This window comes from Phaethon aethereus, assembly GCF_964289735.1.
Source record: "Phaethon aethereus genome assembly, chromosome: 25".
NCBI classification, from domain to species: Eukaryota; Metazoa; Chordata; class Aves; order Phaethontiformes; family Phaethontidae; genus Phaethon; species Phaethon aethereus.
In genome coordinates, this window is record NC_138601.1 from 2,570,537 (window position 1) to 2,583,394 (window position 12,858).

The following is a 12,858-nucleotide window of genomic DNA, read 5'->3' on the forward strand; positions in this document are numbered from 1 at the left end:
TGCAGCGTTTCCCCGAGACGAGCTCAGACACGCAGAGCTCTCTGGCCAGGGGCAGATAAACAGAAAAACGTGAGCTGGTTTTGGTCTGCGGGACACAAATTCCCTCGTGAGCATCCCGGGAGGGACTCGTGGCAGGGGAGAGCAGCAGGCTGGGGCCAGGCTCTGGTGCAAGTGATCCACGCTCAGGCTAAGCCTTGCCTGGGTTTCCCCGGGGGGATGCGGCGGCTGGTCACTGCATCCCTGGGGAAGTGGTCCATGGGGCTGGGAGCCAGACCCAGGGGACCCGGCGCTGCGCCGCGGATCATCCCGGGGACCACACCTGGGGTGGCACTGGCAGGGCTGAGCGAGCCCCGGCCACGGTGCCCTGGTCACGCACGGGGGGTGATGGGTCTGAGGACGGGCATGGGGACATCCCATGGGGTGGAAGGACCTTCTCCCTCTACCGACCGAGACCCCACACCTGTGGGGCGCAGGCAGGGATGCCTCCATCGGAGGGCAGGCACTTCAGAGCTTTCTAGATCCCATCCAAAGCTACCCCAGACTCTCCCCCAGACCCGTCTCCCACTGCTCCCTGCAAAAGCTCCTTGCCAGGTTTGCTCTCTGGTCCCCTCTTCTCCCCCGCTGCCGCACTAACAGGGCACTAAATTAACCACGAGTGGGAGATCCCTGGGGTTTTCCTTCCCCTCCTGCCTTTCAGATAGCAACTGGGACCAGTAGCGGGGCTCGGATAAAGCAGCCCCTTGCTCCCACATCGCTTCCCTGCGGGAAGCTTGTCCTGCAGGCTCAGAAATACCATCAGGGAGGCACAAGCCATCCCTGCTCCACAGCTTTTTGCAGTGGGGGGGTTATCCTGGCGATACATTGCAGGGAAAACCAGCCCAGGGATGCTCCTCCGCCGGCCAAACCTCCGCGGAGGGTTTGTTTAGCCACAGCAGCTATAGCAACGAGCCCTGCAGCTCTGCTCGCCCCGTCGCCCGCCTGCCTGCCCGAGCCATGGAGGTGGGGGCAGCGGGGGACCCCCATGGGCTCTGGGGGGCCACCCCAGCAGGGACCTACGTCATCCCGCGTGGGGTAAGCCCTGGAGGGCAGTTCTGCCTCTGGATTTATGGGATAGCCAGGGCTTACGAGGGCAGGGCGGGGAAAATGTGATGGGGTGGGAGGAGAGAGGGGCTGGGGTCGGGGTTTTGGGTGGGCACTGGGGTCTGAGGCAGCAAAGCTGCTCTTTTCAAAGTGCCTCCCTGCTCCCTGCAGACCCCGGGGTCCCGGGAAGGCCCCTACAGTACAGGGACACGTCCCCGGGGATGGGGACTTGCCGGCCGTGCAGTTCATTCAGGCTTGCAGGGCTGCCCCCCTGGAAAGACAGGGCTCAGTGCGGGGCACCCCGCTCCGAGGGTCTCCTCCCTGCTCCCCCCGGGGCCAGCATTGCTCTCCTCCCCGCCACCAGCTCCCGTCCCCTCTGCTCGCCGGCTGCCGCGCTAACGGGGCACTAAATTCAGCCACGAGTGGGAGATCCCTGGGGTTTTCCTTCCCCTCCTGCCTTTCAGCTCCGACCCGAGCGATCTCCCCACGGAGCCGTGCCGGTGTCCCACCAGCCGGTGATGATCCTCCAGCAGCTTCCCGGGACCGTGGCTGCGCTGGCCCCCGCCGCCGGACCCCCGCACGTCCGGGGAGGTGCGTGACGGTAGACGTCGTAGAGGTCAGCATTAAAACAAGCGTAACTTCATCCTCTTCTTTCTTCCTTGCCTTTTCAGCATGAGGGGCAGGCGGGGCTGTGCCCACCCTCCGCAGCCTCGCAGGGCTGGCCACACCGTGCTTTGGTGGCTGCTTTGCCCCACGGGATACAATTTTTGTTAACAACCTCGAAGTCTGGGCTGGCTTTGGCCACACCAGGATGCTCCCAGGAAATGGTTTTGGGCTGTTTCATGGAATCCACTTCTCTTCATTCCCCAAAACCCCAATTCACAGGGGCGTAGGGAGCATCACCAGGAAAAGCCAGGGTGATACGGGCTTCTTGGCCACGCTAGATGGGACCGGAGTGGGACACATGCCAACCCCAGAGCCCGTGGAACATGCAAGCAGGAGCAAAGACCAGCTGTCTGTAGGGGCTTCACCCAACCTTGTGCAACTCAGGATCCAGCAATCTGGACTGGGGGAGCAGGGCGCAGAGACAGAGGGGCTTGAGATCCCTGGGACATGCCATGGGCGAAGCCGTGCAGCATTGCGGGGAGAGGGGAAGGTTGAGCTGTCTTTAAAAATACGTGGACGAAAGGGCACACTGAAAATTCGCGTGGAAAGAAAACGGAGACCCCAGCCCGGCCCCTCGCAGCCCTGCGGCGGGGGCTGGCTGCCGTTCCAGAGGGACGGGTGGGATCCATTAAGAGCTGCCAGCCCTTCGCATGCTTTCTCCTCCCGGTTCAATGCCTGGCTGCCGGCCCGGTCCCTCCTCGCGGCTCCGGTCACCTCCCGGGTTGTGCTGCAATGCTCCTCGCTGGAGGGTCGGCTGCCTCATGGGTGCCCTTGGGAGCCCATCCCTGCAGCTGTGAAAGCCTTTCGGGATCTGGCGCATGGGGCACGGGGTAGTCCAAACCCTTTTTCACCCAGACTCCAGCTAACAGGGGCTCAGAGGTCTCGTGCAGGAAGCCAGCGTGATCTCAGAGGCAGCCCCTGAGGCAGGTTTACGGGCATTTTGCAGGGGAACTTCACGCTTGACGTGAATTGGGATGTTTTAACGGGGATGCAGAGCCAGATGCTGTGCGGAAGCCGTCCCACAGCTCGGGCATCCAGCCAAGGGGACCGGGACGCTAAGCTGTACGTGCACGGCCGCTCTGGGTCCCAGCTCCTCGTGCGGAGCCAGGCAGGGGCTGGGGAGGCACCGAGCATCCCCAGCCTGCTCCTCTCCTGGGCCCAGCTCCGCAGGTGCTTCCTCCCGGGAATGGAGATGGGGTCAGCCCCCGCGGTCCAGCCTCGGCTCCTGCCTCCTTCGGGAGTTTCTGAGCTCCCCGCTGCGTGACGTGGTGCAAAGCAGAGCCGACCCTGGCGTGCTCCCCAGGCGGTGCCACCCCGAGGACACCGGCTCTGCGCTGGTGCCAAGGTAGAGGCTTGCCAAGCCGCTGAGCGCTGCCAGGACCAGAGCAATTGTCCTCCAAATGGGTGGAAAGTCTGATGCCTCCAGCACCACTAATCACCTTTTGTGAGCAGCCTGCAGCGAGCCAGACCAGATGTTTAATCACATTTGCAAAGAAGAAAAGGCTGAAAAATGGCTATTTTAAAGCTTTATCCAAGCAAAATAATTTTTAAATGCCCCATGGGCCTTCCAAGTTGGGGTGGGGAGAGTCTGGCTTAGCTCCCACTGCTTGGGCACAGGGACAAGCCTTGGTGCCGCCCCAGCCCCGGCACTCATCCCACAGCCGCATTTGTCGTGCCCTTGCTCTGATCTCTCTCTGACGCGGAGCCCCTTACTCTCCGGCAGATTTAATCGAGTTGATGATGATTCAGAACTCCCAAATGCACCAGGTGGTGATGAACAGCTTGGCTGTATCGGCACTGACGTCCCTCGGGTTCGGGCCATCCCCAGCCACTGCCCAGGTAAGGATCAGGGATGCTGGCACCATAGGACCAGAGAGAACCGAAAACGACAAAAGAGGTGGGCAAAGGGACCTTTCCAGAGCTGCTCAGGAGGGTGGGATGCCCATGTCCTGCTTCGGCGCAGCGTGGGACCCCTCAGGGCGCAGAAGCTGGGTGGTCTCAAGCCATCTCACTCCAGGCTCCTCAGCCCCTTGGGGTTTTGAGGCCCTTTGTGCTGGTTTGACCCCCAGCTCTGCCAGCAGAGATCACACCCAGGCTGCTCGGAGGCGATTTCGCCCAGCTGGGAAGAGCCAGGACCCTCCCCGCGTGCTGCGGCGTGGGCAGGGCGCGGTGCGGGGCCGCAGCGGCTGAGCACTGTTCATCAGGCGGGATGGCTCTGCAAGGGCTGTCACTTAAAAATCCATCTCAAACCAAAAATCATATTTAATATTTCACCTCCGTGGGGGGGAAACAATTGCTGCTTTCTCGGCGGGGGCGAGAACTGGGCTGCGGGCAGCTGCCTTGCTCGCTGCCAGCTGGCACCTCTGGGCACGCACCCTCCCGCGCTGCCTGCCCAGCACCCACCAGTTCACCATGCTGGCCAAGACCGGATCCTGCCTGTCGCATCTCAGTGGCCGGATCAAGCGGGCTCTTCCCAGCATCATTCCGAGGTCCTGGCTGCGGGGCCGCCCCCTCCCCGCGTTCCCAGCAGCCGGGTTCCCACGCTGGCTGAGCGCGGGGCTTTGTGTGGGATCGGGCCCACCCAGCTGGACCCTGGGAGAGCTGTGCCGTGCTGTGCCGTGCCGTGCCGTGCCAGCGGCATCGCAGCCAAGCGTGGCTCCGTGGGAACCCTCTCACTGGTGCTTTGGGGAGCGGTACCCCAGGGAGACAGATGCCGAAAGGGGCCCGGCACAGCCTTGCCTTTTGTTCCTCCCTGCAGGCAATGCCGGTGCCTTTGCAGACCAGAGAGGAAGAGGAGGCTGTGATTTTCCACCATCACTACATCCCCTACCCTGGACCTGCTCCCATCCTGGCGTGGCCAGACCCAGCACGGGATGAGGGGCCGGCGGCCGTGCGGTACCTGGGCACAGGCTCATTAGCCGAGGACGGGGAGGTGTGAGTAACGAGGGTGCTGCTTTCTGCCACCCGGCGTGGGGCTGCATGCGTGTCCCTGGTGTAACACGACTTCCAGCCCAAGCTGGGACACGAGGGGCAACAGCAGGCCAGCGCTTACTCCTGTCCTTGCTCCCCTCCAGCAGCGCGGTGCCCCCCCCTCCACCCCCCAGCACCACGGGGACCGTGGGAGCCGACGTCCCACCAGCATCGGGTAAGGACACATTCTCCCTATGTCCCTCAACGAGGGGGCCTCATGCATCCATCAACTGGGCAGCCCTGGTCGAGGGCTGAGCCCCCCTTGTCGCTCTGTCCATTGGATCCCAGGAGTGGCCCTTGCAGACCCTCCAGCTCCCCTCTTCTCTCCGCAGAGTACTACGACGTGGTGAAGAGGCTGTGAGCTCCATGCTTCCCAAGGTGGCTTCTCCTGCATGTCCAAGCCCTCGACCCCAGAAGATCCTGCAGGTGCTAAGCAGGGGTGTTCCGTGGTACCCATAGTTTTGGGTTGGCTTCCTGCTGGCAAGCCACCCCAGGGCAGGGGGGTGTCACGAAGCCTGTCACCAAGCCCCACATGGCAGCGTGACCCCAAACAGGGACAGGCTTTATCTCCGTGCTCTGCAGAGGGCTCATCCCCAGCAGATTAGTGGTGACATCCCAGTCCCAGCTGGACAGCATGTCCGTGCCAAGCCGTGAGGACTCTGTGCTGTGCTGTGTCCCTGTGGTGGGGAGGGGTGGGTGATGCCAGCCCAGGTGGTTCTGTTCTTCATTAGTCCCTTCAGATCTCAATGCAGCATATTATCTGTAATTAATTTGCTTTGTTAAGAAAGCAGCCTGCTGTCACTAATTAAGCATCTGTAATTACCCAGACTGCTGGCTTGGTGCCTGAATGCAGGGCTCCCTCCAAGCTGTGGGGGTGAGGGGGGGTGTGAGCCTCCTGCACCCAGGGGTGGGGTATATCAGTGCCTGATGTGGGTGCTGGGGCAATACGGGGAGCTGCTGATGTTGGTGCTGGGAAGCAGAGCAGGATGGTCCTGGCCGAGCGCAGCACTGGGAGAGCTGGATCTGGCCTGCAGCTTGCTCCTGGTGGGGGTGCGGTTGGGGCAGCAGGCTGAGGAGGGGTCGTCATGGAGTTTCCCAGGATTCAGTCTCCCCTCTGCTCACCAAGAAGAAGGGGGAAGTGGGGGCTGATGCATTTTGGATGCTGGAAGCTGTCCCCTGCCTCTGCTATCTATCTCGTGGGTCACAGGCCAGTCGTCAGGAGGCTTTGCCTTAAGACCTGAGCTCCTAGCAGGAGACTTCAGGGCTGGTGGTCACCTGGAGCTCTGAGCATGCAGAAAGATGGTGCCCAGGCAGTTGCACCTTAAATTCCCTCCTCCTGCCCCCACTGAGCACGAGGACTCTCTTTCTCTTCTGGGGTGAAAGGAGGGTTTATCCTCCCTGAGCCCAGGACTGAGCTGTGCTCTGGCCCAGGCAGATCTTCCCCTGCAGCAAAACTCTGCCTGGCTCCTGCTGAAGCTGGAGTCATGTTGGGTTGCAGCATGAAGACATGTCTCCTACAGCTGGGAGCTCCCCGGCAGGCTGTGAGACTGGCTGGGCAGAGCAGCAAGAGCAGAAGGGAAGGAGACCATCCAAAAGCAAAGCTGAGTTTGATGGGAAACGAGGTTGTGCACAAAGGTTTCCACATCCATATAGACAGAAAGGGAAGAAAGAGGAGAGGAGTCACCTGGGGATGGGGTGGATAGGAAGGGTGGGCTCAAGATATGGCCCAATCTTAACTTGAATATGAGAATAATGAGAGGAATGGGAGGATGAAGCAATGGGGATTGCAACACCCATGGTGGAAGTAACCCCTGGAGCTCTCTCTGGGTCACACTGGTTGAACCAGGGCACTCTTCAGCTGGCAGCATGGAGAGCATCACACAGCCAGGAGCCCAAAGGTGTCTGCTTGCACCCACATCTGCAGGGACAGGGAGAAGGTGTGGGTGGCCAGAGCAGCCATGGGCACGGAGGGGAATGGAGCAGGGGGGATGCAGCGTGGTTTTGCTGAAGGTAGGTTGTGTTGGATGAGGGGCAGGGCTGCTGGGTTTGACCCAGGTGATGTGATGCCTCTCGCCAGTGTGGTATGATGGGACTATTTGCCCTACAGCCCTGGTGGGGTTGTTATGGGAAGGCATGAGTGGAGCTCTCTGCTCACAGGCTCCTGCCCCAAGGGTCAGAAACGAACTTATGGGTCTGGGCAGCAGCATGTGGGTGTCCTCGGCAGGGCTTGGGACATAGGCGTCATGGGAGATGGTTCATGGACATCATGGGACACGGGCTGGGAGATACTGCTGGTGGCTGAGACCAGGCCAGAGTTATCTCTGCAATGACAAGCACTTGCTTTTTAAAAGCAAGACCAGAGTTTCCGCAGGGCAACCCAGAGTTGGCCTGGATCCTGCATGCCCAGTATGAAAGCAACAGAGCAGGAGGAGAGGCTAATTACAGCCCTGTGCATGCTAATTGCACCTATGTAAACACCTAGCGCAATGCAGCCTCTGGCTGCCAACTGGGGCGAGGGCTGCCATCTCCTTCAGCCCAGGGTGGGAGCGGGCGGTGGCAGGGCTCAGACCCCCGTGGCGTCGCTTGGACCTTTGTGACAGATGCTTGGCCTTGGGAGGGGAAGGGCAGAGGGGCTCCTGCAGCCCAAACTGGAGGGGAGCAGAGAGATGGGGAGCACTGGCACCATGTGCCTGCTATAGACCCAGGCAGGGTCTGTATGGTCTGTATTTTCCAATCATCTGATATTCTGCAGGGTGAGGTCTGGGGATTAGCCATGATGCCAACATGGATCTGCAACAAGCCTTGCCAGCGTGATGGGCAGGGACCAGAACCAGCTCCCGCTGTCCCTACCAGCTGAGATCCCCCTTTCCCAGGGCTGGGGTCCCTGTGGCCAGGAGAGGAGCCCAGAGCAGGGACACTCCTGTGGACACCAGGTCTGATCGCATCAAGTTGGAGGCACTGCAATGGCTTTTAACAGCCCAGGAGGGAACCTAACAGCAGTGACACCTTGGGTGACCCAGGGTCCCCGGCATTGACTCACCACCACTCCCCACCCTTGGTGGGGTAGCCTGCTCCCGTCTGAGCCAGTCCACCCCCAGACCTCCGTACAGGGTGATACACACACAGCACCTTCCCCTGGACCAGCCCCAAACACCCACGCGCTGCTGTGCTGATAAATCTGATTCACCTGCCACGCTCCTCGGCATCCCTTGCTCCACTCGCCCTGCTCCCGGGGACGTGGGCTGAGCTCCCCAGCATCCTCCCGCAGGGGCAGCACGATGGAGGTGGTCCTGCTCCATGGGCTGCTGCTCCTCCTCCCCTTGGCAGCCCTGCTGCTTTACCGGTACAATGCCACCTTCCAGTACTTCTGCAAGATGGCCTTCTTCAACTGCTGGATCGTGGCCATGGCCACCCTCCTGTCCCCCTTTGCGGCTCTTCGGGGACGCTCTGTGGAGAACATGAAGTGAGTACAGCCTGGGGATGTGCTTCTGGTGTGGAGATGGCTGGGGCTTGGATGCGAAGGAGGAGCTTGTGTGGTCTTGTGGGCACATGCTCTCTCCTGCCCTGGGCGTACTCACAGCCTTGTTACAGCTGGTGGTTGAAGCCCTGAGGCCACAGTGAGGGCTGTGGTCATGTCCATGTGGCAATGAGGGGTGCATCTGCATCTTGCGGTGTGGTGAAGAGGTGCTGGCCGTGCCCAGGGCGCATTACGCCACGATGGAGGTTGCCAGCTGGGTGGGGACTAGTGGTCCCTGGAGGATGAAGTAGCACAAAAGGGGTTATTCTTGGTCATCGCAATGTTGGGATCGTCAGTCGGGTGGGTGATACAGGAGGTTTGGCAAAGGTTGGCAATCCAGCCATTAGCAGGGTGCAAATGCACACCCACTGCTGTCGCCCTGGCCGGGCAGCCAGGTCCTGCTCAGCAGGAGCCCTGGGGACCAACCACGCTTTGGCAGAGGGATTTTGGGATGTCTCGTGTCCCGGCGAGTCGTGTGCTGGTGCTGTCAGCTGTGCTCAGGGGTGGTGGCAGCCGAGACAACACTGCTGTGCGACACGAGAAGAAGGTCTCGTCGCTCTCAAGGGTGTTGTAATCCTGTTACTGGATTCCTGGGCATGAAAGCATACCAGAAGGGATATAATTATGTCAGAGTGAAAAATGTCTGAGCCTGTGGTATTTGCTGAGCTCGAGCCATCACGCATTTGTTCTGACGGATTTCGGGCCCTCGGCAGAAGTGTGGTCAGAGGTTTGATGTGATCAGGCTGCTGCGTGGCCCCTCTCCCTCGTCCTTCCCGTGCAGAAATGCTGTGCGCACACGCCCGGCGGTGCTCCGAGCCCTGGCGCAAGCGCTTCCGGCTTAGTGGAAATACCTGGCATGACGCAGCGGTGACTCACGCTGTCTTATCTTGTCCCACCGACACCTCGCAGCCATCCTCCGCCAGAGCAGCATGCCCAGCTCCGTCTCCTCCTCAGCCTCCAAATCCCAAAGCCTCCGGCTTGGAACACGTTCCTGTCATTAGTCCTGGCTTTGGGGCATTGCCACAAACGTTTTGCTTCTCTGCAGACACAGGGAACGCCGAGCCTGTGTCTCCCAACGGATGGGTGGTCTCCTGATACGACGGACCCTCTAAGCATCATGCCTCCTCGCTCTGTGCCTGCCTCTACTCTCTTCTCCCAAACTTCTCATCCCTGCCTGCTGCTGAGCTCTCGCTGACAGTCCCGTCCCCTGCCCTGTCCCCGGTGGGCTCCCTGGGACCAATCGCTGCCAGAAGTGTGGACCCTGGCGCGGGTGTTCTTCATGCTGTGGGTTGGAGAGTGACCCATTTCAACACCAAAAGCGTACCAGCTTTTTATCTCCACTGAGGGTGCTGCAATATCCATTGCTCCATCCTCCCTCCATTCCTTTCATTATTCTCATACTGAGTGTCATCCTTCATCAACAGTACCATCCTGATGTCACCCTTCCTGTCCAACCCTCCCCGGATGGTGACACCACTCTTCCTCGTTCCCCCTTCCATCTGCACAGATGGAACCTCCACCTCTTCCCAACACTGCGGGCCCAGCGAAGATATTCTTTGAGATTTCCTCTAAGGAATGACGCTGCTCTCATTCCTCTAATGAACGAGGCTTTCCCTTCGCTGCTCTCTTCCCCCTCCACCCGCAGCACAAACGTGGTGCCTGCAGCGCTGCCCTTTGGCTGCTCTGCAGGGACAGACCCCGGAGACACCCACATCCCGGTAGACCTGTCTGTCCCAAGACTGTTCTTCCGCGTGTCCGTCTCCAGTGCTCATCCACCTACAGCTCAGCACCTCTCGGCTGCGACGCAGCAGCTCCTCTGGCTTTAGGTTTCTGCAGGACAGGCTGCGAGTGGGGCGTCGGGGTTTCCAGCCCGCAGGTGCAGATCCAGCTGTGCGGGGGGGGGCACACGCGCAGATCCAGCTGTGCGGGGGGGGCACACGCGCAGATCCAGCTGTGCGCGGGGGGCGCAGGCATAGATCCAGCTGTGCACATGGGGGGGGCGTGCGCGCAGATCCAGCTGTGCGCAGGGGGGCCGCAGATCCAGCTGTGCATGGGGGGGCCGCAGGCGCAGATCCAGCTGTGCGGGGGGGGGCGCAGGCGCAGATCCAGCTGTGCGCGCGGGGGCAGACGCAGATCCAGCTGTGCGTGCAGGGCTGCAGGGGGAGGCACAGATCCAGCTGTGCACGGGGGGGCGCAGGCGCAGATCCAGCTGTGCGTGCAGGGGCGCGGGGGGGGCGCAGTTCCAGCTGTGCACGGGGGGGCCGCAGGCGCGGATCCAGCTGTGCACGGGGGGGCAGACGCGGATCCAGCTGTGCACGGAGGGGCTGCAGGCGCAGATCCAGCTGTGCGCGCAGGGGCAGACGCAGATCCAGCTGTGCGTGCAGGGGCGCGGGGGGGCGCAGATCCAGCTGTGTGCGTGGGGCAGGCGCAGATCCAGCTGTGCGCGCAGGGGCAGACGCAGATCCAGCTGTGCGCGCAGGGGCAGACGCAGATCCAGCTGTGCGTGCAGGGGCGCGGGGGGGCGCAGATCCAGCTGTGTGCGCGGGGCAGGCACGGATCCAGCTGTGCGCGGGGGGGCAGGCGCAGATCCAGCTGTGCGCGGGGGGCGCAGGGCGAGGCTCACCTGGCCCGAGGCCGTTCTCCTCAGTGGCAGGTGGTGGTTTGCGCCTTGGCCGCCGGCAGACACCCCATCCCTTCTCTCGCTTTCCTATCATCCCCAGACACCAAAAAGCCCATTTTTTTCCTCCCACCAGCTTGTGCTGGCCGCGATTCTTCACCAGCAGCTCCAGTCCAGAGTTCCTACTACCGAGGCAGCAGCTGGTCCCACCTGGGGGAGGGTTACAAGGTCAGCTCTGAGCTACGCAGGCTACGAACGCACAAAGCATCACTGAGACTGACACGCATCCACCTCGGCACACGCCACGTGCTCACGTAGACCAGATCTAGCCCGGCCCATCTTGCTCTCTGAGTGACTGTGAGGGGCTGGAGAAGATCACGCAGCCCTGCTGCGTGTCGATGTGCTCCCCACGTGTGTTCCTCTGCCCTAGGCTCCTGCGTGCTGCGATCCTGCCCCTCAAACACTTCTACGGCATCAAGATGCAGGTGTGGGGCTCTGAGCAACTGAACATCAAGGAGCCCTATGTGATCGTTTGCAACCACCAAGCTTCCCTTGACCTCATGGGTACGTGCAAGGGAGGTGTGGGGCTCATCGTGCGTGGGCAGCCTTTGGGGTGCGGCGGGGGTGGAGCAGGCTCGCCCTGGGGGGTCCCAGCGAGGCCAGCAGCAGGATTTGCACAGGGCAGTGTGGTAGGCAAAGGCCAGAAGAGCTGCTGGGGCAGGAGCTCAGGGCTGTGGGCGTGCTGCAGCGGGAGGGTTGGGACCATGGAAGAGGATGCCAGGTCACTACAGCCACAGGGCTGGGTGGTTCTGGGAGCCACCGGGCAGGGATGGATCCTTTCCTCTCCCATCCATCCTCCAGGCATGGTGGAGGTCATTCCTGACCGCTGCGTGCCCATCGCCAAGAAGGAGCTCATGTACATGGGCACCGTGGGGTGGGCCTGTTGGCTCAGTGGCATCATCTTCATCGACCGCCACAGAAGAGAAGATGCGATCAACGTCATCTCCCAGACGGCCAAGACCATGCGGCGTGAAAATGTGAGGGGGCCTGGCAGCAGGGGGGAGCTGGGGAGCAAACACCGATGGGGCAAGAGGGGTGCGGGGGGACTGACATAGCAGGTCCCTGGGTGCTCTGGTCGGGGTCCGTGCTCACATCTCTCCCTGGTCTGCACAGCTCCGAGTGTTGATTTTCCCTGAAGGCACCAGGAACCAGGACAAATCCATGCTGCCCTTCAAGCGTGGAGCTTTCCACTTGGCCGTGCAGGCTCAGGTAAGGCCGTCCTCCCCCTCCACTTGCCCTTGACGGAGTGGGGTGGGCATGCACCCTGGGGCAGCAGGATGGGGGACGTTAGGGTCTTTAGGGCTCCACAGTCCCCAGGCACCCTGCCGTGCAGGACCCAGCAAGGGGATGGGACGGGGACCTGCTGAAGCCTGGGAATGGCAGGAGGTGGAGTCCCACCTGGGGAGGGGTTCTGTATGGAGGACACCCCTGACCCTCCATCTCCTACAGGTTCCCATTTTCCCCGTTGTGATCTCCCCGTACTGGTACTTCTTCAGCTCCAAGGACAAGAAATTCACGTCTGGTAGGTGATGGACAAGCGGCCCCATTGCCGGAAGGCAGGGCCGGCGATGGGGATGAGGCACGTGGGGCTTGGAGGTGCGGGGAGGCAGCTGGTGGTGGAGGATGCCGGTGGGAAGACCCGGTTCCTGGTGTGTTTGCCTAACGGCACCCCTGGCCTTTCCCTTCCCTCTCCAGGCACGTGCACCATCCGAATCCTCCCCAAGGTAGAAACCCAGGGCCTGAGCCCAAAGGATGTCCCCGAACTGACAGAGACTGTCCGCCAGGCCATGGCTGACGCCCTCGCCGAGATGTCTGCAAATCACTGCGGGGACCGGCGTGCCGCGCAGCCTCCGCTCCTGCGCCGCGCCGGGGCCGGTGCCGGCAGGCGGACGGGCAGCCCGCGGTGCGAGGAGGACACAATCGGCACCAGCAATTAGGCAGAGGGACC

At 61.7% G+C, this 12,858-nt stretch overlaps 2 protein-coding genes across 2 annotated transcripts; both read left to right on the forward strand.

Moving 5' to 3' along the window:
- Window positions 1–993: 993 nt before the first annotated feature.
- PRR29 (proline rich 29) lies at window positions 994–5,077 on the forward strand (the record flags this gene model as incomplete). The annotated part of the gene is made up of 6 exons (XM_082010529.1): window positions 994–1,071; window positions 1,545–1,671; window positions 3,470–3,585; window positions 4,505–4,680; window positions 4,821–4,891; window positions 5,049–5,077. 6 exons carry the CDS (start codon window positions 994–996, stop codon window positions 5,075–5,077), a joined length of 597 nt encoding a protein of 198 aa, XP_081866655.1.
- Window positions 5,078–7,994: 2,917 nt separating this feature from the next.
- Window positions 7,995–12,847, forward strand: LOC309413410 (1-acyl-sn-glycerol-3-phosphate acyltransferase alpha-like; the record flags this gene model as incomplete). The annotated part of the gene is made up of 6 exons (XM_082010530.1): window positions 7,995–8,179; window positions 11,281–11,414; window positions 11,712–11,887; window positions 12,024–12,119; window positions 12,360–12,432; window positions 12,606–12,847. The coding sequence occupies 6 exons, from the start codon at window positions 7,995–7,997 to the stop codon at window positions 12,845–12,847; spliced, it is 906 nt and encodes a 301-aa protein (XP_081866656.1).
- Window positions 12,848–12,858: the final 11 nt, after the last annotated feature.